The sequence below is a fragment of the Tamandua tetradactyla genome, chromosome 12, assembly GCF_023851605.1.
Source record: "Tamandua tetradactyla isolate mTamTet1 chromosome 12, mTamTet1.pri, whole genome shotgun sequence".
NCBI lineage: Eukaryota > Metazoa > Chordata > Mammalia > Pilosa > Myrmecophagidae > Tamandua > Tamandua tetradactyla.
Genome location: NC_135338.1, coordinates 70,503,913 through 70,531,143, shown reverse-complemented (window position 1 = coordinate 70,531,143; position 27,231 = coordinate 70,503,913). Strand labels below are relative to the sequence as shown.

At 36.4% G+C, this 27,231-nt stretch overlaps 1 protein-coding gene across 1 annotated transcript in view; it reads right to left on the bottom strand.

The window, feature by feature from the left end:
• The window catches only part of MYO9A (myosin IXA), a 401,408-nt gene that overhangs the window by 72,920 nt on the left and 301,257 nt on the right, over nucleotides 1-27,231 (bottom strand). Inside the window, exons 27-28 of the mRNA XM_077123892.1 lie at nucleotides 16,958-17,070; nucleotides 2,962-3,104 (exon numbers count right to left, since the gene is read on the bottom strand). Coding sequence (XP_076980007.1) covers nucleotides 2,962-3,104; nucleotides 16,958-17,070 — 256 coding nt within the window. The remainder of the gene's footprint in view (nucleotides 1-2,961; nucleotides 3,105-16,957; nucleotides 17,071-27,231) is intronic.

Below are 27,231 nucleotides of genomic sequence, written 5' to 3'. Positions count from 1 at the left end.
TTTAAAACCAGTCAGCATCTCTGAGTTACCCAAGGGTTACCAGGAGCAGAGGGAGGAAATGTTGTGAACCATAACACCCAATCTTAAATCACCCTGTCTGTACAGGTCATTTAATCAAACCAAACACATGGAACCCAGAACGGGAATGAAGCCTTTTAATTCTCTATAGCTTAACATAATATAATTGGATACACTGCAGATGATGGTGGCCTATAATTATTAAGTATTGGCAGGGTCTCTTGAGGGAAAAAAAAATGGAACTATTAAACTTTCCTATCTGGGAAACCCCTGGTACTCTCTCAAACGTTAGGGACTTCCAAGAAAATAGGCAAAGCCCTTGATCTTGAGGCTTACCCTCATGAAATTTATTTTTGTAGTGGAAAAGCTAAGAATACCTATAATTAGGCCTAATAGTTGTTTCTAGGAACCTCTTTTGTTGCTCAGATACGGCCTCTCATTCTCTAAGGCCAGCATTATAAGGAAATTCATTACCCTCCCACCTATGTGGGGCATGACATTCAGGGGTGAAAGTCTCCCTGAGAAATGTGGGACATGACCAGGGATGAGTATGGTCCTGGTAATGAAGGATTGACAATGCCTTCAGGATCAAAATGGGGTAAAGAAATATAATAAAACAAGATACCAGTGGCTAAGAGAGTTCAAATAGAGTTGAGAGGCTATTCCAGAGGCTACTCTTATACAAGCTTCAGCTAGTTATTGCTGATTGTCATGGTTTGCCAAATATCAACCAACATCACCCCTATTAATCATAACGACTCTGAGTCACTACAAAAGTGTCAAGTACTAAGTTTACTTTCCTGAAATCTATATCTCCAGAGGTTTCCTAGGCCAGATAAGCCCTGTAACCCAGAGAGGCCAGCCTCTCCAAGAATATCAACTAATCCCATCCCCCATCCTATAATATTGACATCCTCTTTTGCATAGAGAAGTTAGAATGGGCATAGCCCAAAGACCTCTATAGACTGAGAATAGGATCAAAGGAGAAGGAGGGGTTATAACAGAGAAGATAAGATTTATCAAATAACTATCAAATGACTGCTGAATTACTATATTAATATTTCTTTTAGCCTCTAGTGCTTTGGTGCAATTCGAAGGAAAAACCTAAAATTGTGGAATGGTAACCATACCAAATTTTGAAATCTGTTCTGTAACTACTCCTTAAAATGTACTCTGAAAATTAATACTTTTTTTCTGTATAGATGTTGTATTTCACAATAAAAATGTTAAAATATGAAAAAAACAAGGACTACCTTAATGAAATTTTATCACAGTAGAAATAAAATAATAATGTTGATTTTTATACACATGTCAAAGCTAACACACAATAACGTCTGTTATAAAATATGCTTCAACAAAAGAATGTTAAGCTTCTTTCTTGCATATGTGATTGGGAATTACTAGCAGAACATATAACAGTGGGAAATGAAAATTTAGAATGATTACTGACAACCAAGTAACATATATGAAGTCGATCCTCCTAATAATACAATGGTGAGGAATTCCAAATTTCCCAGACTGAAACTGTAGTATTTACTTAATTCATTACTAGTTTTATCTGCATCTATTTGTCAACTAATAAGAGCTAAGTCACAAGACAGAAAAGCAGGGTTAAAACTAAATCTCCGGCGGGCCACAGTGGCTCAGCAGGTAGAGTTCTTGCCGGCCATGCTGGAGACCCGGGTTCATTTCCCGGTGCCTGCCCATGGGAAAAAAAGAAGTAAAAAAAAAAAGTAAATCTCTACCATTCTTATATGAATCTTTCTTTCTTGTCCCATTATTTTATTGTAGATATCAGAAGTTTTTGTTTACTTATTCTAATTGGCTGTTTTGTTCTTCCTTAAAGGATAATAGCTCTTGCTCACTATCTGTGTATATGCAAATATTATATTATAGTATATATATATAAAATTATAGCTTGCTTCTTAGAACCTCATTTCATTTTGTTCAATCCATTTTGTTTTTCAGACACTCATTATCATATACCCACCTCTAATGTATGTCCTTGCTGAAGATAACTGGCATGTTCAAATAGCAGCCAAAAACTCTCAGGCAAGCTTGAGCAAAGGTCTTGGGGGAAATAGGGTAATCTTTTCATACTGTGATTACAGTAATCCTTAGAGAATTAATATTCTAAGATTTAGAAATGCCAGTTTTTTTAATAGATAGAAACTAACTTTTGGGTACTTTCAAATGTTTTATGGTTAAGGCCTGAAAAGTTAAAATAACACCTACCATTATAAAGTGCCAGGCATTGCTAGGTGTTTACATGGTGCATGGTCTGGGAATTGAACCCAGGTCTCTTGCAATGAAGACATGCATTCTACCACTGAACCACCCATGTACCCATACAGTAGGTATTTAATATATAGCACAGTGGTTAAGAATGTGGACTCTGGAGCTAGACTGCTGAATTCAAATCTCAGCTCTGCCACTAATTCTATTTGTATAAGCAAATAATTTATTAGTGTCTCACTTTTCTCACTACTAATTAAGAAGAGTTAATAATACTCACCCTAAAAGACTGTTGTGAGGATAAATGAGTTAATGCATATAATGTGCTACTTGTACACTTTCTTGTATGCAGCATTCAAATATTATCTGATATCATCTTTGTTAATTATCATTAAAAATGTTTGTTATGTGAATGAATGACTGCTAAAATTTCATAGTTTAGAAAACTGAGGATAACCTAAGAATCACAAATCACTCTTTAGGTTGCTATTGCTTCACCATTTTATGCCATAAATTCCTTAGAACTTCGATTACAGGTACAATTTACATTAAAATTTTCTTCTACTTTAAGAAGGATTTTCAATCGTGGTCTTATCTCATTAGAGTATCTAACCAATTGAACTGCAATGGATACCAGAAGAATAACAACTTTCAGAAATAGTAAACAGAAATTATAAAGACAATTTTCCCCCTTTGCCCATTTTTTACCATCTGGAAACTGATGAGCTGAAAGAACATCTGAGCCAGGTAAAAGAGGTGAAACTTCTGACTGGGTGGCAAGTTTCACTCTGGTAGTCTTCTTTTCCCCTTGTTTTCCTTTGCCCCAGAATCTCATTTTAGTTCTCTGTGGTCTGTTTCAAAATAAAGAGATAAAAAAGGAAAATAGTATGTCCCACTGACAATATTTGAATATCACTTTAAGTGTTCTAAGGACCTTTCAAAGAGGTCCATTTAATGTTCACACTTAAACTTAATCATACTAAATCAACAATTTAACATTTAAACTTCACCTACAAGGTAGTTTCCTCATCTTTAAAGAAGAAATAGTAAGACCAGAGATGTTAAATAATTTTCTAAAATAAAACGGGTGAAAAACAGTGGAGCTAAGATTCCAAATCAATTTTTTTCTTGATTACCAAACTGATAACTTTTCAACATTGTCTCCTTCCAGCTTAGATTTACTAAACAGACACTTTTACAACAAAGAAATTACTAATAAAATACTAACAAAATATACTAATAAAATCACTAACAATCCCACTATTCTTAAAAACATTAGTTCATATTATTGTAACCCCCTCCCAGTCCACAATAATGTACATTTTTACATCACTGTAATTACGATGCAGATGCAGTTTGAAATCTTGTCACTCAGCATATAACAAAACTTTTAACGTAACTATGTTGTACTTATCAGTATCAATCTTATCCATTAACAATAGCCACCACTTATTGAGCTGTTACCCTGTTATAGGCACAGTGTTAAGTGCTCATGTAGGATTGCCTTATTGAACCATAACAATAATTTTATTTTTAACAAATTATTTTAACTTTTTTACAGGTGAAAAGCTGAAGGCTCAAACGTGACGTAATTTTCCCATGGTTGTATAGCCAGCAAGTGACAAAGTTGAGAATCACAGCTACTATGGTATACTGTCTCATTTTTTAGTGCTTATCTATTCTTTTCAATCATATAAATCAAGTAATAACAGTTCTCATTTATCGATCACATTATGCATCCTAATGCTGTACTTGGAGGCTTTATTTGTATATTAATTTGATTGTAAGTTCATTCATTCAACCAGAAAAATACTTGTGTATCTACTACGTGCCATATTACAACTTACATATGAGATATTATTTACCGTTATAAATAGTACAACTATGCTTATTTTATAAATGAGCAAACTGAGGATTAGAGGGTTGTTGGAAATGGAACTTCAAAGCAGGTTTATCTAGTTATGAAGCCCCTCTTCTTTCATTCAAATAATGTAAAGCAAAATTGTTCTATAAGGATTATTACAAATAGGAACATTCTTCTACCATGCGTGCCCTATTTTCTGCTTCCTGGATGCAACACTTTTGAACTAACTGAACTGATTCTTTTACTATTAATGTGCCTAGATGATAATTGAGTGCGTTCTACCACTCGGGCCTATCTCCACATAAACACATATGACTTTTAGTCTCTCATACTCCAATAGAATTATACTATATTTTTAGTTAGATCAACATTCAGTATTTACATTTTTTATTATGTAAATAATATTCACAGCTAAGGCACATAGTTTCCTACATGACCTATTTTCTTCTAGTTAATAGCCTTTTTTTTTTCATTTTGTTATTTTTCTACATATAATTCACTTTCAAGTGTTTCTCCTCTCCCAATGTTCAACATCCTAGGTACTCTATCTTCCTGAAGAAGTTTCCCCGAGAGCCTTCTGTCTGCTCCAATCTGGAGTGGCTTTTCTCAGTACCAGCAGAGATGTCATTTGAAGAGCTATTTTCATCATCATACTGGGGATTCCATCTGTATCTTGTTTTATGACATGTATTCTAGCATTTTCATCCATTACATTAGGCACTCAATGGACCTATTCAATCTGGCAAATCATGTCCTTCAGATCTATGAAATTTAGTTAATTACTTTACTGATCATATGTTCACCTTAATTTTCTTATTCACATCTTTTCAGAGTTTGTATCGTTGGGTTATGAGGTCACCTGAACTACTCTTCTAATTTTATTTTTATTCTTCTACTCTATTTCTTTTTGCTCAACTTTCTGACAGATGTCTTCAAATTTCCTTTTAACCTTGCTAAAGTTGTTCCTTATGCTATCCTATATTTAATTTTCAAAAACTCTTTTGATAGTTTTTATTTCACACACATTATTTTATTTGGTTTATGGATGCTATTATCATCACTTATTCAGAAGTTCTGTTGATAGTTCTGTTGATATGTTTATCTGTCTCAAAGTTTTCTTTCCCCTACTTAGTTTACTATCTCCAAGTTGTGTTTTACTTGTTAGTTTGGGTTTCTTTCCCATGCTTTCTCAAAAGTATAGTATTCACTGTTATCTTATTAAGATTAAAAGAAAGTTAAAAAAAAACACTCTAGTGAGGTTTCTAAACTGTGAGTTTCCCTGTAAGGTTATCTGACTAGTTGATTTTGTAGAAAGAGCCCGATGTCAATATTTTTAGGTGTTTCTTGTGGAATGAACAAAGTCCTAAAAAAAAGTCTCCTTGAACTATCTGCTTAGTAAATATGGAATATCTGGGAGCTTAATGAAGGAAGAAAGCTGGGAGACCTTTTTTTTTTTGAGAGGGAAATGCCTTCATTTTATTTTTTAATTTACTGCTATAACTCACAGTGATGTTTACCTTGATTACTCAGTTTGAGCAAAATTGTCTCCTGTTAAAAAAAAGAAAGGCTCTCATGCCTTCAAATAAGTTCTGATAACAATAAAAAGTCCTCAAGCCTTCCTTTTTGGTTTATAGCACTGCTGACCAGGGCAAGACTGTGGTAACACATGCTAAAAGTTGTCACTCAGTGCAGATCTTCAGGTGAGACACAGACCATCTAGAAGTCTAACATTTAGCAATTATACTAGGAGTAATTTTCTTTTAAGTTTTATTCATACACCATACAATCCACACAAAGTATACCATCAATGGCACTCAGTATAATCACAGAGCTGTTGGTTCATCGACACAATCAATTTGAGAAAATTCTCATCCCTCCAAAATGAAAAACCTTAACCTCTTATATCCTCTATTATTGACACAGCACTGGTAGAGGACCTTTGTTAAACTGATGAAAGAATATTACAATATTAGCCTTAATTATAATTCATAGTTTGCATTAGTTGTACTTTTCCCTTGTACCACCCTATTATTAACACCTGATAATAGTGATGTTCATTTGTTCTAGTTCATGTAAGAATATGTATATATTTGTACAGTTAACCACCATCACCGTCTACAACAGGGTTTACTATGTTATACAATTGTGTTAGATTCAGTTGTCAACTTGGCCAGGTGAAGGCACCTAGTTCTGTTGCTGTGGACATGAGCCAATGGTAGGTGAACCTCATCTGTTACTGATCATATCTGCAGTCGGCTAGGAGGCGTGTCTGCTGCAATGAGTGACGTCTGACTTAATTGGCTGGTGCTTAAATGAGAGAGCACAGAGTAGCACAGCCTAAGCAGCTCTAAATTCCTCATCTCAGCACTCGCAGCTCAGCCCAGGCCTTTGGAGATGCAGAAAGAAGTCACCCCAGGGAAAGTTGTTGAACCCCAGGGGCCTGGAGAGAAGACCAGCAGAGACCATCCTGTGCCTTCCACGTAAGAAAGAGCCTCAGTGGAAAGTTAGCTGCCTTTCCTTTGAAGAACTAACAAAATAAATCCCCTTTTATTAAAAGCCAATCTGTGTTTGGTGTGTTGCATTCCGGCAGCTAGTAAACTAGAACAAGAATCCTATGTTTTACTCTCTAGTGTTACTTCTACTGACATATGCAATCATAAACTTCCCCTTTTGAATCAAAATTCCACCCATAACTCAGTGCTTTTAACCATACTTACAGTAATGTGCTACCATCACCTCTATCCATTTATAAACATTTAAAATCAGACTTATTAAAAATTCTGCTCAAATTAAGCATCAGTTCCCCGTTCTCTAAGCTCCTTATCTCATGGTAACTATACTCTAGATTTTAATTCTAATAATTTGCTCATTATAGTTTATTCCTATTAGTGAGACCATACAGTATCTGTCCTTCTATGTCTGGCTTGTTTTACTCAAGATAATGTCTTCAAGGTTAATCCATGTTGTTGCATGCATCAGGATGTCATTCCTTCTTACAGCTACATAATATTTCATTATATGTATATACACATTTTGTCTATCCACTAATCAGTTGATTGATACTTGAACTGTTTCCACCTTCTGGCAATTGTGATTAATTGCCGCTATGAACATCATCCCATCCTTGTTTTCAGTTATTCTGAGTATACACTACGTAGTGGTATAGTAGTGGTAGTTCTATAGCTTCCTGAGGAATCTCCAAACTATCTTCCACACCAGCTGCACTGTTCTACATGTCCACCAGCAAAGACTAAGTGTCTCTATTGCTGCTCCATATTCTCTCTAACACTTGTAGTTTTCTGTTTTTTGACAGTGGGCAGTCTAGTAGGTGTGAAATTATATCTCATGTGGTTTTGATTTGCATTTCTCTAATAGCTAGTGATACTGAGCATCTTTTGATGTGCTTTTAGCCAATTATATTTCCTCTTTGGAAAAGTCTCTATTCAAGTCTTTTGCCCATTTTTTAATTGGGTTGTATATCTTTTTATCATTGAGCTGTACGATCTCTTTATATATCCTGAACATTAAACCCTTATCAGATACGTGGTTTCCAAATATTATCTCCCATTGAGTAGGCTCCCTTATAACCTTCTCAACAAAGTTACTTTGAAGTATGTAAGGATTCAATTTTGAGGAGGTCACATTAATCTATTTTTCCTTTCATCGCTTGTTCCCTGGACAAAAAGCCTAAGAAACCACTGCCTATCACAGTTATCTGGGAGATACTTCTCCACATTTTCTTCAAGGAGTTTTATGTTCCCAGCTTCTATATGTAGGTATTTGATCCATTTTGAGTTAATTTTTGTATGAAGTATGAGAAAAAGGAACTCTTTCATTCTTTTGGATATAGCTATCCAGTTCTCTCAGCATCATTTGTTGAAGAGACTGTTCAGTCTCAGTTGAGAGGATTTGGCAGTTTTGTCAAGAAACAATTAACTATAGACGTGAGGCCTATTTTTGAACTATCAATTATATTCCATTGATCAATATATCTGTCTTTTATGTCAAGACCATACTATTTTGACCACGGTAGCTTTGTATTATGCTTTAAAGTCAGGAAGTGTGAATCGGCCAACTTTGTTCCTCTTTCTTAAGATGTTTTCAGTATCTGGGGCTTCTTACACTTTCAAATAAATTTGATGGTTAGCTTTTCCATTTCTGCAAATTAGGCTGTTGGAATTTTGACTGGGATTGTGTTAAATCTGTAAATCAGTCTGGGTAGAACTGACATTTTTACTATTCAATCTTCTGATCCATGAACACATCCTTCCATTTTATTTAGGTCTTCATTGATTTCTTTAAGCAATGGTTTATAGATTTCTGTGTATAGGTCTTTTACATCCTTGGTTATTTTTATTCCTAGGTATTTGATTCGTTTAGTTGTTTTTGTGAATGGAATGTTTTTCTTGATTTCTTCCTTGGATTGCTCATTCCTAGTGTAAAGAAAAACTACTTATTTTTTGTGTGCTGATTTTGTATGCCGCTGATTTGCTAAACTCATCTATTAGCCACAGAAACCTGGTTATAGATGTTACGGTATTACAGATTAATACCACAGTTTATCAGCCTTTTCCTTCCGCTTTTCCCTGGATGGTGTATGGTGTTCTTCTGGTTTCCAAAGCCCCTTCAAACAGTTGTTTCAGATGGTTCCTGGCTATTTACTAACTGTTATGGAGGATGAACTGAATCCTAGAGCTCTCTATTCTGCCATCTGGAAAACCTACTATTAAGATTCTAATATTCTACAGGATCTTAATATTCAGTATACACACATTCATTAAACCTTGTTTTAAATATGAACTCATTCTCAATTATACCTCTGTGCTGGTTTGAAAGGATGTATGTCCCCTAGAAAAGCCATGTTTTAATCAAAATCTCATTTTGTAAAGGCAGAATAATCCCTATTCAATATTGTATGTTTTAATCTGTAATTAGATCATCTCCCTGGAGGTGTGACATATCTCCACCCATTCAGGTGGGTCTTGATAAGTTTCTGGAGACCTACAAAAGAGGAAACATTTTGGAGAAAGAGATTTGGAGAGAGCAGAGAACGCTGCAGCACCATGAAGCAGAGAGTCCACGAGCCAGCGACCTTTGGACATGAAGAAGGACAATGCGTCCTAGGGAGCTTCATGAAAGCAGAAGCCAAGGAGAGAAAGGTAGCAGACGATGCTGTGTTTGCTATGTGCCCTTCCAGTTGAGAAAGAAGCCCTGACTATGTTCACCATGTGCCTTTTCACTTGAGAGAGAAACCCTGAACTTCATCAGCCTTCTTGAACCAAGGTATCTTTCTCTGGATACTTTTGATTGAACTTTTCCACAGACTTGTTTTAATTGGGATATTTTCTTGGCCTTAGAACTATAAACTAGCAACTTCTTGAATTCCCCTTTTTTTTTATTAATAAAAAAAAATTAACTAACACAACATTAAGAAATCATTCCATTCTACATATGCAATCAGTAATTCTTAATATCATCACATAGATGTATGATCATCATTTCTTAGTACATTTGCATCAATTTAGAAAAAGAAATAGCAAGACAACAGAAAAAGAAATAAAATGATAATATAGAGAAAAAAATAAAAAAAAATGAAAAATATATATATAAAACAAACAAACAAAAAAACTATAGCTCAGATGCAGCTTCATTCAGTGTTTTAACATAATGACATTACAATTAGGTAGTATTCTGCTGTCCATTTTTGAGTTTTTGTATCTAGTCCTGTTGCACAGTCTGTATCCCTTCAGCTCCAATTACCCATTATCTTACCCTGTTTCTAACTCCTGATGGTCTCTGTTACCAATGACATATTCCAAGTTTATTCTCGAATGTCGGTTCACATCAGTGGGACCATACAGTATTTGTCCTTTAGTTTTTGGCTAGACTCACTCAGCATAATGTTCTCTAGGTCCATCCATGTTATTACATGCTTCATAAGTTTATTCTGTCTTAAAGCTGCATAATATTCCATCGTATGTATATACCACAGTTTGTTTAGCCACTCGTCTGTTGATGGACATTTTGGCTGTTTCCATCTCTTTGCAATTGTAAATAACGCTGCTATAAACATTGGTGTGCAAATGTCCATTTGTGTCTTTGCCCTTAAGTCCTCTGAGTAGATACCTAGCAATGGTATTGCTGGGTCATATGGCAATTCTATATTCAGTTTTTTGAGGAACCGCTAAACTGCCTTCCACAGTGGTTGCACCATTTGACATTCCCACCAACAGTTGATAAGTGTGCCTCTTTCTCCGCATCCTCTCCAGCACTTGTCATTTTCTGTTTTGTTGATAATGGCCATTCTGGTGGGTGTGAGATGATATCTCATTGTGGTTTTGATTTGCATTTGTCTAATGGCCAGGGACATTGAGCAGCTCTTCATGTGCCTTTTGGCCATTTGTATTTCCTCTTTTGAGAGGTGTCTGTTCAAGTCTTCTTCCCATTTTGTAATTGGGTTGGCTGTCTTTTTGTTGTTGAGTTGAACAATCTCTTTATAAATTCTGCATACTAGACCTTTATCTGATATGTCATTTCCAAATATTGTCTCCCATTGTGTAGGCTGTCTTTCTACTTTCTTGATGAAATTCTTTGATGCACAAAAGTGTTTAATTTTGAGGAGCTGCCATTTATTTATTTCTTTCTTCAGTGCTCTTGCTTTAGGTTTAAGGTCCATAAAACTGCCTCCAATTGTAAGTTTCATAAGATATCTCCCTACATTTTCCTCTAACTGTTTTATGGTCTTAGACCTAATGTTTAGATCTTTGATCCATTTTGAGTTAACTTTTGTATAGGGTGTGAGATATGGGTCCTCTTTCTTCTTTTGCATATGGATATCCAGTTCTCTAGGCACCATTTATTGAAGAGACTGTTCTGTCCCAGGTGAATTGGCTTGACTGCCTTATCAAAGATCAAATGTCCATAGATGAGAGGGTCTATATCTGAGCACTCTATTCGACTCCATTAGTCGATATATCTATCTTTATGCCAATACCATGCTGTTTTGACCACTGTGGCTTCGTAATATGCCTTAAAGTCAGGCAGCGTGAGACCTCCAGCTTCGTTTTTTTTCCTCAAGATACTTTTAGCAATTCAGGGCACCCTGCCCTTCCAGATAAATTTGCTTATTGGTTTTTCTATTTCTGAAAAATAAGTTGTTGGGATTTTGATTGGTATTGCATTGAATTTGTAAATCAATTTAGGTAGGATTGACATCTTAAACATATTTAGTCTTCCAATCCATGAACACGGTATGCCCTTCCATCTATTTGGGTCTTTGGTGATTTCTTTTAACAGGTTTTTGTAGTTTTCTTTGTATAGGTCTTTTGTCTCTTTAGTTAAATTTATTCCTAAGTATTTTATTCTCTTAGTTGCAATTGTAAATGGAATTCGTTTCTTGATTTTCCCCTCAGCTTGTTCATTGCTAGTGTATAGAAACACTACAGATTTTTGAATGTTGATCTTGTAACCTGCTACTCTGCTGTACTCATTTATTAGCTCTAGTAGTTTTGTTGTGGATTTTTCCGGGTTTTCGACGTATAGCATCATATCATCTGCAAACAGTGATAGTTTTACTTCTTCCTTTCCAATTTTGATGCCTTGTATTTCTTTTTCTTGTCTAATCACTCTGGCTAGAACCTCCAACACGATGTTGAATAATAGTGCTGATAATGGACATCCTTGTCTTGCTCCTGATCTTAGGGGGAAAGTTTTCAATTTTTCCCCATTGAGGATGATATTAGCTGTGGGTTTTTCATATATTCCCCCTATCATTTTAAGGAAATTCCTTTGTATTCCTATCCTTTGAAGTGTTTTCAACAGGAAAGGATGTTGAATCTTGTCAAATGCCTTCTCTGCATCAATTGAGGTGATCATGTGAGTTTTCTGCTTTGATTTGTTGATATGGTGTATTACATTAATTGATTTTCTTATGTTGAACCATCCTTGCATACCTGGGATGAATCCTACTTGGTCATGATGTATAATTCTTTTAATGTGTTGCTGGATTCGATTTGCTAGAATTTTGTTGAGGATTTTTGCATCATATTCATTAGAGAGATTGGTCTGTAGTTTTCTTTTTTTGTAATATCTTTGCCTGGTTTTGGTATGAGGGTGATGTTGGCTTCATAGAATGAATTAGGTAGCTTTCCCTCCACTTCGATTTTTTTGAAGAGTTTGAGTAGAGTTGGTACTAATTCTTTCTGGAATGTTTGGTAGAATTCACATGTGAAGCCGCCTGGTCCTGGACTTTTCTTTTTGGGAAGCTTCTAAATGACTGATTCAATTTCTTTACTTGTGATTGGTTTGTTGAAGTCATCTATTTCTTCTTGAGTCAAAGTTGGTTGTTCATGCCTTTCTAGGAACTTGTCCATTTCATCTAAATTGTTGTATTTATTAGCGTAAAGTTGTTCATAGTATCCTGTTATTACCTCCTTTATTTCTGTGAGGTCAGTGGTTATGTCTCCTCTTCCATTTCTGATTTTATTTATTTGCGTCCGCTCTCTTCTTTTTTTTGTCAATCTTGCTAAGGGCCCATCAATCTTATTGATTTTCTCATAGAACCAACTTCTGGTCTTATTGATTTTCTCTATTGTTTTCATGTTCTCAATTTCATTTATTTCTGCTCTAATCTTTGCTATTTCTTTCCTTTTGCTTGCTTTGGGGTTAGTTTGCTGTTCTTTCTCCAGTTCTTCCAAGTGGACAGTTAATTTTTGAATTTTTGCCTTTTCTTCTTTTCTGATATAGGCATTTAGGACAATAAATTTCCCTCTTAGCACTGCCTTTGCTGTGTCCCATAGGTTTTGATATGTTGTGTTTTCATTTTCATTCGCCTCGAGGTATTTACTAATTTCTCTTGTAATTTCTTCCTTGACCCACTGGTTGTTTAAGAGTGTGTTGTTGAGCCTCCATGTATTTGTGAATTTTCTGGCACTATGCCTATTATTGATTTCCAACTTCATTCCTTTATGATCTGAGAAAGTGTTGTGTATGATTTCAATCTTTTTAAATTTGTTGAGACTTGCTTTGTGACCCAGCATATGGTCTATCTTTGAGAATGATCCATGAGCACTTGAGAAAAATTTGTATCCTGCTGTTGTGGGGTGTAATGTCCTATAAATATCTGTTAAGTCTAGCTCATTTATTGTAATATTCAAATTCTGTTTCTTTATTGATCCTCTGTCTAGATGTTCTGTCCATTGATGAGAGTGGTGAATTAAAGTCTCCAACTACTATGGTAGATGTGTCTATTTCCCTTTTCAGTGATTACAGTGTATTCCTCACGTATTTTGGGGCATTCTGATTTGGTGCATAAATATTTATGATTGTTGTGTCTTCTTGTTTAATTGTTCCTTTTATTAGTAGATAGTATCCTTCTTTGTCTCTTTTAACTGTTTTACATTTAAAGTCTAATTTGTTGGATATTAGTATAGTTACTCCTGCTCTTTTCTGGTTGTTATTTGCATGAAATATCTTTTCCCAACCTTTCACTTTCAACCTATGTTTATCTTTGGGTCTAAGATGTGTTTCCTGTAGACAGCATATAGAAGGATCCTGTTTTTTAATCCATTCTGCCAGTCTATGTCTTTTGATTGGGGAATTCAGTCCATCAACATTTAGTGTTATTACTGTTTGGGTAGTACTTTCCTCTACCATTTTGCCTTTTGTATTATATATATCATATCTGATTTTCCTTCTTTCTACACTCTTCTCCATACCTCTCTCTTCTGTCTTTTCGTATCTGACTCTAGTGCTCCCTTTAGTATTTCTTGCAGAGCTGGTCTCTTGGTCACAAATGCTCTCAGTGACTTTTTGTCTGAAAATGTTTTAATTTCTCCCTCATTTTTGAAGGACGATTTTGCTGGATTAGAAGTCTTGGTTGGCAGGTTTTCTCTTTTAGTAATTTAAATATATCATCCCACTGTCTTCTAGCTTCCATGGTTTCTGTTGAGAAATCTACACATAGCTTTATTGGGTTTCCCTTGTATGTGATGGATTGTTTTTCTCTTGCTGCTTTCAAGATCCTCTCTTTCTCTTTGACCTTTGACATTCTAACTAGTAAGTGTCTTGGAGAACGCTTATTTGGGTCTATTCTCTTTGAGGTGCACTGCACTTTTTGGATCTGTAATTTTAGGTCTTTCATAAGAGTTGGGAAATTTTCAGTGATAATTTCTTCCATTAGTTTTTCTCCTCCTTTTCCCTTCTCTTCTCCTTCTGGGACACACACAACACGTATATTTGTGCGCTTCATATTATCATTCAATTCCCTGAGCCCCTGCTCAAATTTTTCCATTCTTTTCCCTATAGTTTCTGTTTCTTTTTGGATTTCAGATGTTCCATCCTCCAGTTCACTAATTCTAGCCTCTGTCTCTTTAAATCTACCATTGTAGGTTTCCATTGTTTTTTTTCATCTCTTCTACTGTGTCTTTCAATCCCATAAGTTCTGTGTTTTGTTTTTTCAGACTTTCCATTTCTTCTTTTTGTTGGTCCCATGCCTTCTTCATGTCCTCCCTCAATTTACTGATTTGGTTTTTGAAGAGGTTTTCCATTTCTGTTCGTATATTCAGAATTAGTTGTCTCAGCTCCTGTATCTCATTTGAGCTATGGGTTTGTTTCTTTGACTGGGCCATATCTTCAATTTTCCTGGTGTGATTTGTTATTTTTTGCTGGCGTCTGGGCATTTAATCAGATTTCCCCGAATGTGGGACCCAGAAGGTTGAAAGACTTTCCTGTGAAGTCTCTGGGCTCTGTTTTTCTTATCCTGCCCAGTATGTGGTGCTTGTCTGTCTGCGGGTCCCACCAGCAAAAGATGTTGTGGCTCCTTTAACTTTGGAAGACTCTCGCTGCTGGGTGTGTGGTGGAGACAGAGGAAAGGTTGTAGGTTGGTTTTAATGGCTTCAAATTGTGAAGTCCTGGGATGTGAATTCCTTGAGAGAGGGATTCCACCTGAGTTGCGTTTCACCCCTCCCACGGGGAAGGTTCAGGTGGCAGAGAGCCCTGAAAGCAGCCTGTTTCTGCGTTTGGGGTAGTTGCAGCCTGTGTAATCCCAGCGCTGAGCCCAGAGGCACCCAAGCCTCCGCAGAAACAGCCTAAGAAGGCTCTGTTTCGCCCCCTTTCCTCTTTTTCAGTTAGCCCAATCAGCGACATCCGCCTTGATCAGTTTCGCCTCAGCTGAGGGGCTATTTTTAGTAGTCAGAAGTTGTTCATTAATGCCACTATTGGTGTTAGGTTGGGCTCAGTCTCTACTTCTATTGGAGACTCTTTCCTTTCCCTGGGAAGTTGCCTGTTGGGGAGTGTCGCCAGCTGCCACAGCTTGGGGAACCACTGTTCCAAGGCTTCCAACTGGCCCGGGAAGCCGCGCATGGGGGAGGGGCGCCGGCTGCCACAGCTTGGGGAACCGCCGATCCCAAGCTCCCAGCCGGCCCGGGAAGCCGCATGTGGGAGGGCCGCTGCGGCTTGGGGAACCGCCGATCTGAGGTTCCCAGCCGGCCCGAGAAGCCGCGTGTGTGGAAGGGGCTCTGGTCGCCGGCCACCGCGGCTTGGGGAACCGCCACTCCGAGGCTCCCAGCTGGCCCGGGAAGGAGGGAGGGAGGGGCTCCGGCCGCCAGCTGCCGCAGCCCAGGGAAGTGCGCGCCTCTCGGGGACCTCACTGCAGCAGAGTCTCTTAGCCAGTCCAGCCGTTCCAGAATGGGGTACGCTGTGTGTGTGGTCTCTGTCGTGGCTCCGGGAGCTGTTCTGTACTGTTTCTAATTCTTTAGTAGTTGTTCTGGAGGAGGAACTAAGACCCGCGCACCTTACTAAGCCGCCATCTTCTCCGGAAGTCTGAATTCCCCTTTTTAAAAGCCATTCCGTTTATGGTATATTGCATTCAGGCAGCTAGCAAACTAGAACAATCTCATAATCTCAAAGTCCAGAGATCTTCTGTTTTATCCTCTTCAGAGAGTAAGGCTCTTCATTTCTACCAGGATTGGAAGAGGCAAAGTCAAACCAGATGTTTCCATCTCAGTTTGGTTAATCTATGCATTTTAAGATTCACCTTTCTCCTACCTATTTCAATACTTAAAATCTGTCTGTTTACTTTCTGGTTTCCACAGTTTTATTGCTATTTTCTTCTTTCTCATTTTCTTTGTCCTTCGCAGGTTTTGCCATTTTAGCAATCTGGGGAGAGGATGTGGAAATTAAATGTATATGTTCAATATGCTACCTTCAGCTATGTATTTTTTTATTATCACATATTGTTTCTTAATATTCATTTCCAAAATAACCTGCTCAAGAGATCTGGATTATCCTCAACTTTGTCCCTACAGTCACTGAAGAAGTGGTTGATTTTAATGTGATCTTGAAGTGTTCAGTGAGGGCCAAAAACCTTATATAACAACACAACACAGGGGACAAAGATATTTATTTGACAAATGAAAATTCCACAAGCTTTCTTAAAAAGAACAGAATTATTTCCTAAGTCTTTTTCAGTTCCATTTGTAAAACATGTAATTCAGAACAAAATACAAGCCCAAAGCCGGAAAATATTTTCCATCTCATTAGCCTAATCTCTTTTACAACAAAATACTGAAAGGCCCATAATGGCATGGAGGCTTCCCCTTAAGTCACGGTGCTAAACAAAGAAGAGAAAATTTATTATGTCTATTTGAACTACTATGTGTCTGTTATACAGTAATTACTTACTAAATATTTGTTAATGAATAGAGAAATGATGTCAAAAAGGGAAATAAGGTCAAAAGCACCTATTCTATCAGTTATGGTTAAATAGACTAGTACTAAAGTATAGTCAATCAGTGAACAAAAGTATATTATTCTTATTACTTTTCAGTGTATACTTTATACCTTATATCTGAATCTGAAGCCTTCTGTCCCACTGCCAACTTTGTAATCTCTCCTTGAGACATAGTCTTATGAAGTTTTGCTTGTTCATCAATTGAAGAAAATCGCTGTGATGTCTGTAACAATTACATATATGAAAGATTTTTAAACCAAGTAACTATATGATAGTACTGTAGTTAACACTCAGGTTATTCAATTACTTGAGATTTATAGCTGTGGAAAAATATGTAAAACTGCATTCATATTATTCAGAGATTCACTGAAATAACAGAATCTCCTGGGAACTCTAAAAAACCTCCTAGAGTAACCTAAAATAAAGAGAGCTCAAGTCAATAAATAAAAATGCTTACCAGCTCATATTTTTTAAAAATTTAGTGAAGACTCTCAAGTGAAAAACTAAGAAAAAAATAAAAACCACCTCTAAAATGTGATAATTTTCTTATTTTATGTTTTAACTTATTATAGATTCTTATAATACACAACCCTGAAATCATTAGCTGATTTAAAAGAGTTCGAATATAGAAAGATTAAAAAAAAAACCAAGGGACCATAAAAATAAAGGATCCTTACCATCACTAGGAGACTAAATTGTAAACAACCTACAAGGTTATCAAACTACAACCTGCATTTCAACTGGCAATTCTTGTTCCATTTGTTTACAATGTGCTCCTCTAAAAACAATCCCACTCTGAGGAGGGAATTTCTTGTTAACTAATCAAGTCATTTTCTTTTCTTTAGCATTTTTTGATAACTTTCTTGACTATGGCCCTACCAACAAAATCTGAATATAGTCTGTATCATTAAAATTTAGAGAACAGACTTCTATTTTTCTGGCCAAGATAAAGTAATAGGGACGAAATAATGTGAAACAGCAATTTTAAGATGAAAGACAATGGTATCTGAATGTAAAACAAAGGAAGTGAGTTCTATAGATGTTCCCAACTTACAGATTTCAAACTTTCCAAGGCGTATCACTGTAAAGGCAAACCCAGGTAAAACTTAGCAGTCTTTCTGAGTTGAACACACGCAGCTGAAAGTCTAAGGAGGCTATAAGCCAAAGGAAAGGGTACTGGAGAGGAAAGAAATGCACAAAAAACGAACTCTGGAGATCAACAAAGGGCTCCCACTGAGTGTTACCTGGGTACTGATCAATACTCATGTGTGAGAAAACAACCAAAGTCAAAGGGCCAGAAACAGTGCCTGTACCCAGCAGCCTTACTAAACAACTTTACGGTTCCTGAGTACTTTACGATTCCTGAGTAAAGTATACAGAAGGCTTTTGTCCAAATAGTCAAGAATAATTAGCTATAGACTGAAAACTGCTCTGTTCAACCTTAACAAATCTAGAAAGGAAGACCTGAAAGGATCATATTGCTTCCAGAAAAAAGCTCTGGGATATTATTGAAATATAATAGTTTCAAGAATAATAAATGGAATATAAAAATATTCAGTAGTCAACAAGGTAAATGTCCAATGTGAAGTATAACAATAAAAAGATACCAGGCATGCAAAGAAACAAGAATATATGACCCTTAATAAGGAGAAAAATGTACACATCTATACAGACTCAAAAGTGGCATAAATGTTACTGAATTAGCAGAAAAGGACACTAAAATAATAACTACTCCATGTTAAAAAATTAAGTAGAAACTATGTGATGATATTGTGAATTACTGATTATTTATGTAGAATGGAATGATCATATGTAAGAATGTGTTTGTATGATGATACATTTAATAAATAAATAAATTTAAAAAATAAAAAAATAATAGGGAGAACAAATGTTAAAATAAATTTAGTAGATTGAAAAGCTAGTGATCAATGAAAGGGAGGGGTAAGGGGTATGGTATGTATGAATTTTCTTCTGTTTTCTTTTTATTTCTTTTTCTAAATTGATGCAAATGTTCTAAGAAATGATCATGATGATGAATATACAACTATATGATGATATTGTGAGTAACTGATTATATATTAAGAATGGAATGATAACATGGTAAGAATATTTGTGTTTGTATGTGGTTATATTTAATAAATAAATACATAAATAAAAAATTGAAAAAAAAAATTAAGTAAAGGGTGGGCAATGATGGCTCAGTGGCAGAGTTCTTGCCTGCCACACTGGTGACCAGGCTTCGATTCCCAGTGCCTGCCCATGTAAAAAAAAAAAAAAAAGAGATTAAGTAGAAAATCGGAAGACTTAAAAAAATGTCCAGGGCAGGCCACAGTGGCTCAGCAGGCAAGAATGCTCGCCTGCCATGCCAGAGGACCTGGGTTCGATTCCCAATGCCTGCCCATGTAAAAAAAAAAAGTCCAGGGCAGTGAAACAGTGGTTCAGTGAAAGAATTCTTGCCTGCCATGCCGGAGACCTGGGTTCAATTTCCAGAGCCTACTCATGTAAAAAAAAAAAAAGTCCAAATCAATCATTTAATGATGAAAACCTTTATATCTGAAAAATGAAAAATACACTAGATGGGAATAATGGTAGATTAAATATTAAAGAAAAAAATAGTAAATATAAAAATATCTTCAAGCCAGCAGTGGTATGTGGTTGAATCCTTCCAATGTTGGGTAGCTCTTTCTTCCACCCTGTGAAATGCTTTTAATTCAATTACTGATCATGTTAATTGGCTCAGTCCCTGTGTTAAACAACTGATCTGGGACCTTAATTACATCTGCAAAATCACTTCAATTGATTTAGATTAGTGTTTGATTGAATAACTCAGAGAAAGTGTATCTTCACGTGGGCCAGAAATCTTGCTAGGGTCATCCTAGAATTCTATCACAGAGAACATATATGATTATATTTATATGAAGTTCTAAATAGGCAATTAGATCACTGGGTGCTTCTGAGGTTGAGAGGAGAAAAGATGGAGTAGAAATACCAGGAAATTTAAGAGGTGAAAGAAATTTTGACAGGTGTGTTATGTCAAAATAGACACAATTGTATTATGAAAATTTGCTCATTTCACTGAATGCACATTACACTTTAATTATAAAATATTACTAATAAATCCAACATCTAGCCAAGAACACCTGATCCTATAACCAAGAGCGATGTGGTTCCTGATATAATACAACAGGATATACTCACCACCACCTATAAAATATTTTCCTGAAATAAATTGAGCCCAAATGCGATTAAGCTCAAGAACTAACTACCAGTTTATAGGAAATATAGAGGATAAATGAGTATTTCAAATGATAACACAGGGAGGTAATCAGAAAAATCCACAATGTGTGAAATGCTACAAAAAAATTATCCTATTTCCACAACAAATACATTGCAAGAGGAAACCAAAAAGTAAGATAAACATAGATTAAGCAAGTCTTAAAAACAATTTCTGAGAAGTTGAGGATAATAGAATAGAGGATAATAGTCTGCTGAAACACAAACATTGTGGCATTCTCTCAAAAGAATACACAACTAGAAGAAAACTAAAACAATATAAAACCTACTCTTTCAATATAAATAGAAAAAGGACCACACACAAACTTCATATGACCTGTAGGCAGAAAAAGAACCAATATTGGCAAGCCCTCTCTCACAATCCTTCTACAAGCCTCTGCAGAGAATAAAAGAGGTCCAAGAAAAATTACACAGAAGAAAGAAGAAAGAAATTAGCAGTGGTCTTAAGATTGAGGTAAATATTCTAAACAGAAAGAGAAGGAACACCCTAAGTACGAAAATACCAAGAGCACTGGTAGATTAGAGAACTAAGTTCAGTGAAAGGACTTAAAAATGCACATGATTCATATGACATATTTTTATAAGCACTGCTTATGGGGAAAAGAAGGTAAAAAGGAAGGAAGGTGTACCCTTTGTAGATTGGGTGGTAAAAAGGAGAAGAAGTACAAGGGGAGAAATTTAGAATCCAGCAAGACAAATGGAAGCAAAAAATCGGCTCCTTCATCAAAAATAAAGAAAAAGCTGTCCATTAAAAAAAACCATTCTTCCAAAAGAGGAATCTCTTTAATTCATTATTTTGTAAACCACTCCAAATGCACAAAATGAATAAATGAAAATATATCTACACAAAGTAACAATAAGAAAACACAGCAAATGAGAATTAAATGGGAATCAAAATAACCCTCAGATAATTATCTCCTCCTCCCCCCCAGAAAAACAAGGATGAAGCAGAACAAAACTCTAAAAGAATCCTCAAAAATGAATTAAATATCCTCATACAAATGTCTGGGGACTTGAAAAACCATACTCAATCATAAATTCAAAAATAAAAAGGGAAATGGGGAAAACACAGGAAGTAATGAAAAAAAAATAGACTGAACTTAATACAGAAATATAAGAAAAAGTTATTATTTTCTCTGAAATGAAGACTACATTTCACAATGCCAAGGGAGAAAAAGATGCAATGAAAATTTAAAGAGAATCGAACAAAGCAGGAAAATAGCAAAGCACATCAGAGTGATGTAAAGAAAGAAATAAAAAGGATCAGAGAGAAGATGCTTGAAATGAAAGCTGGCAAAGGGAAACAACATATTTATAATTGGAGACCTTAAAAAAGAAAAAGAAAAGAGTACTACTAATATTTAAAACTATGATCAATTTTTTCCAAAAATAAGACGAGCCCAGAATTTATATATCAAAAGAGCCCAATATTTATTTGGAATGATCAATTTGAAGACATATCCTAGACTTTAAAATATAGAGAAAAAATTCTCAAAGTCACCAAGACAAAACGTTAAGTAACTCAAAAGGGCAAAAGAATTAGAATGCCAAAAGACTTACCAAAAATAACATATATAAAGCAAGGCGATAAAACAGCATTTTCAAAAAAACTCAAGGAAAGGAAGTGTGAATAAAGGATTTTATATGTAATCACAATGCCCTTTCAAGTGTTAAAGCTACAGAAAAAGTTTTAAATATAAAAGAACTCAGAGAATTCTATACATATGAGCTCTTCATGAGTAAGCTATTACAGGAAGAGCTTCATCCAACAAAGAGATGACTTGGAAAACCTCAGTAAAATATCATTTATAATATTTAATTATAGATCTAAGGCCAAAACAAAGGTGGGATGAACAGTGAAGAATAATAAATAAGCTTACATGTTCTGTCAAAGTAATAAGAAAAGCCCTAAAAACAAGAAGAGAAGGGAGTTGGGTAAAAAGCAGACAGCAGAATAACTCATTGATAGCCATGTTGGAAATGGGTAGGAATTAAAGAATATTATTCACTAAAAACTGAATAATCAGGGAATAATTGGGATAATTAAAAAAATGGACAGAAGACATTTTTGAAGGTTGTGTACAAAGGTATGCAATCGATGGAACAAGAATACTACCCTTCCTTAATATCAAAAGAAACTTTATAAAGAGCAAAGAAAACATAAACACAGCAAATAAAACATAACACAAAATAATTACATAAAATAATAAGAGTTGAGGTCAAATGTATCAGTTACATATATTTCAAAGTATGAACAGATTTAACTCACTTATTAAAGGAAAAAGATTTTTTAATTTGACTGATAAAGCAGAACTCAACTATGCTGTATAGAAAGCACACATCTAAAGCAAAGGGATTCACAAAGGCTAAAAACAAAATGATAGATGTAGAGCATCAGGAACTCTTGTTCATTTCTGATGGGAATGCAAAGTGGTACACCCACTGTAAAAGACAATTTGGAAGTTTCTTACAGAGATAAACATAGGCTTACTATATGATCCAGTAACTGCACTCCTAGGGATTTACACAAAGTACACACAAACACTAATGTGTATTAGGTAACAAAGACAAAATCAGTAAATTCCACCAAGTAGAAGCATTACTTAGATCATGATACTCTTTGATCACAATTCAATAAAATTAGAACAACAAAACTCAAAAAACCTAACGGCCCTTCCTTTGAAAAGTTCTAAAGACTTTTATTAAATAAGTTTGCGGTAAACAAAAAGAATCAAAATAAGATTTATATTTTGTAATAATAAATCAAAATAAGATTTTCTTAAAAGTATTGATAATGAAGACATTACTTATTAAAATCTATAGGAAAGATTTGAAGCAGTGATGAAAAGAAAATTCATAGTCTTAAAAATCTGCATTAGTAGAGAACAGACTTACAGCATGACAGCATGCTATCTGCTGACCCACTTCTCCTTTGAAACTGGTGAAAATTATTTTTCAAACATCCACTTAAAGGACAAACAGCAAATGAATAAATATCTATTTAAGGAAATTTATGAAAATTCAGTAAGAAAGGTGATAGTCCAAGGTATCTGAACCAAGACCTCTCCTTTCTTGCTCTCTCTTAGCTCAGTGAGGCAAAGATTCCACTCTAGGCTGCTGTAGGCTGGAATTCAGGGCTTTCTCTCCCTCAAGTGCACAGATGAAAGGATTTCTTCTTAGGAAGAGCAGGACTTCAGTGCATTTCCTCCTGCCACAGCTGCCTTTTGCTAAAGTTAAGTCTCTGGTGACGGTGGCTGAATGTGAGTTCTTCAGCCATCCCACTTGCAGATGAAAGGCTCTACTTCGGGTGTATTGTCTTAGAATACTGGGGCCCTGGTAGTGATTCAGTTGGCTTATGAGGGATGGAGCCATGCCAGGAAGTCCTAGGGCTACTACTACTACCCGACCCCCAACAAATATTCAGCTCTTAGAGCAGAGGTGTCAGAGAGAAGCTTGCCTGTGTACCCATCCTCAGCTCCAGAGCCCTGGCTCCTTTTGCCTGCGGAGGAGAAACAGTCTGTAAAAGAGACAATTCCCAATCTCTTCCCAAGGGAACTTTATTTGCAACCATGCATGAATAAATGTGAACCTAAAAGGTATTCATAAGAACAGTGGAGGTCCTAGTTAAAAGTCAACTGGGAGGAGATTCGAGGACCTAATGAAGATACAGCTTAGACTATAGGCTGGCTAATCTGTAGGAGAATATAGAGAAAGAAGACAGGTGGAAAAAGCCTTCCTGAGGTCAGAACAAGTATCAATCAGTGGCCTCTGATACTATTCCTTCAAAGAAGACACAATTTGATTGGATTCATGTATAGAAATTTCTGTCCCAGGACACTGCTAAAAACAATGGCACAGTCACCTGGCAATTAGTGAGTTTAACAGCAAGGTATGGTCAATCAAACAGCAGACGAGAGCCCTACCAGTTCTACTGCCCAATAAGGCAGCCAGTCACAAAAAACCACAAACTCTTTTATCTCATTCATAAGAAAGTCGAGAATAGGTAAATCTACAGGGAGAGAACATAGATTAGTGGTTGTTGAAGGTTAGGGTAGGGGTGTAGTAGGAAGGAAGACAGGGAATAGGGAGGTGATACCTAAAGGGTACCAGATTTCTTTTTGAATTGATGAAAATGCTTTAATATTGATTGATATTGCCCATATTTGTGAAGACTTAAAGGCCACTGAATTGCTCACTTTAAATGGTCAATGGTATCATACGTGAATTACATCTTAATAAAGCTGTTTAAAATGCCATTGTATAAATTTACATCTAAAATCAAATTCAGAAAAGATAAGAGTTAGGAGTATGTTTCCTTTTCATCCTAGCATATACAGCTATAAACCCTGAACCTTTTTTATATAAAAAACACACAAGAATACTCTGAAAGGTGGAGAGAAGGAAGCAAATAAGTTAAGGACCTCAGGACCCAAGGAATGATACAGCCATGAATTTCCTACCTTGTATTTCCTGGATTGGATGCTAGGAAGCCAGAAAATTTAGATTAAAAAGTTCCAGTAAAAGCCTACACCCTCTATGCAATGAACCAGGAAAGGGGCAGCCCAGCAAGACAGAAAATATTTAAACCAACTAATCTACAATTGTTCCCCCATATCTGCTGATTTGATGGGCAATGCTTTGGGTAACCATGGTTAATCCATGGGAAAAAAATGAAGTATCTGGAAAATTCCAGAAAAATTAAAAATAAAAATAAATGGTTTGTAAGCTTCAAACCACCTGCCAAGCAAGTACAGGGTGTAATATGGTGACAGTACAACTCTTTTCCTTTTCCCCATACCCACGTTGCCATGCACAACTTTCTTCCATCTGCCACTCGTGTTCAGCATTATTTTAAGAAAGCCCTTATTTAGTGTAATAATGGCCCCAAAGTGCAAAAGTGGTGCTTCTAAGTCTAAGAAAAGCTGTGAAGTGCTTCCCATTAGTGAAAAAGTAAAAAAATCTCAATATGGTTGAAAAAGATGAAAAATTGTATATAAAGATTGCCAGGCTGGAACGGCTGGCTGGCTGAGAGAAGCAGCTCGGGTGAGATCGCCGAGGCGCGCGGGCCTTACCGGGCGGGGTGGCAAGCGGCCGGAGTTACTCCCTTCCCCCTTCCCGGGCCGGCTGGGAGAATTGGAGAGGTGGTCCCCTGAAACCAAGGCGACTGGCGCCCACACCACGCGCAGCCCCCGGACCAACTGAGAGAATTGGATTGGAAACCCCCAGGCCGCGGAGAACGGTGACCCCGTGACTCCCGGGGAACGTGCACTCTCTCGGGCGGGCCGCTGCCGCTGGCGCCCTCCCGCCACGCTTGTTGCCCAGGACCGACTAGGAAATTCGGACGGGCTCTTTCCCTGGCTGCGGCGACCAGCAACCCTCCCTGCGTTCGGACACCCTCCCTGCGTTCGGACCCCGGGCCGGCTCAAGCCGCTTCGGCTAGCGAACCCCCAGGACGGCGAGAGTTTTCCAAAGTTTAAGGTCCCACAGCACCTTTTACTGGTGGGACCCGCAGACAAACGTGTGCCACGAGCGCCACCTACTGGGCAGGATAAGAAAAACAGAACCCAGAGATTTCACAGAAAAATATTACAACCTTGCTGGGTCCAACACCAAGAGAAATCTGAATAAATGCCCAGATGCCAGCAGCAGAAGATAACTGTCCACGCTCAAAAGATTGAGAATATGGCTCAGTCAAAGGAACAAACCAATAGCTCAAATGAGACACAAGAGCTGAGACAACTAATGCTGAATATACGAACAGAAATGGAAAACCTCTTCAAAAATGAAATCGATAAATTGAGGGAGGACATGAAGAGGACATGGGCTGAACATAAAGAAGAAATAGAAAAACTGAAAAAACAAATCGCAGAACTTATGGAAGTGAAGGATAAAGTAGCAAACATAGAAAAAATAATGGATAGCTACAATGATAGATTTAAAGAGACAGAAGATAGAATTAGTGATTTGGAGGATGGAACATCTGAATTCCAAAAAGAAACAGAAACTATAGGGAAAAGAATGGAAAAATTTGAACAGGGTATCAGGGAACTCAAGGACAATATGAACCGCACAAATATACGTGCTGTGGGTGTCCCAGAAGGAGAAGAGAAGGGAAAAGGAGGAGAAAAACTAATGGAAGAAATTATCACTGAAAATTTCCCAACTCTTATGAAAGACCTAAAATTACAAATCCAAGAAGTGCAGCGCACCCCAAAGAGATTAGACCCAAATAGGCGTTCTCCAAGACACTTACTAGATAGAATGTCAGAGGTCAAAGAGAAAGAGAAGATCTTGAAAGCAGCAAGAGAAAAACAATCCATTACATACAAGGGAAACCCAATAAGACTTTGTGTAGATTTCTCAGCAGAAACCATGGAAGCTAGAAGACAGTGGGATGACATATTTAAAATACTAAAAGAGAAAAACTGCCAACCAAGACTCCTATATCCAGCAAAATTATCCTTCAAAAATGAGGGAGAAATTAAAACATTCTCAGACAAAAAGTCACTGAAAGAATTTGTGACCAAGAGACCAGCTCTGCAAGAAATACTAAAGGGAGCACTAGAGTCAGATACAAAAAGACAGAAGAGAGAGATATGGAAAAGAGTGTAGAAAGAAGGAAAATCAGATATGATATATATAATACAAAAGGCAAAATGGTAGAGGAAAATATTATCCAAACAGTAATAACACTAAATGTCAATGGACTGAATTCCCCAATCAAAAGACATAGATTGGCAGAATGGATTAAAAAACAGGATCCTTCGATATGCTGTCTACAGGAAACACACCTTAGACCCAAAGATAAACATAGGTTGAAAGTGAAAGGTTGGGAAAAGATATTTCATGCAAATAACAACCAGAAAAGAGCAGGAGTGGCTATACTAATATCCAACAAATTAGACTTCAAATGTAAAACAGTTAAAAGAGACAAAGAAGGACACTATATACTAATAAAAGGAACAATTAAACAAGAAGACATAACAATCATAAATATTTACGCACCGAATCAGAATGCCCCAAAATACGTGAGGAATATACTGCAAACACTGAAAAGGGAAATAGACTCATATACCATAATAGTTGGAGA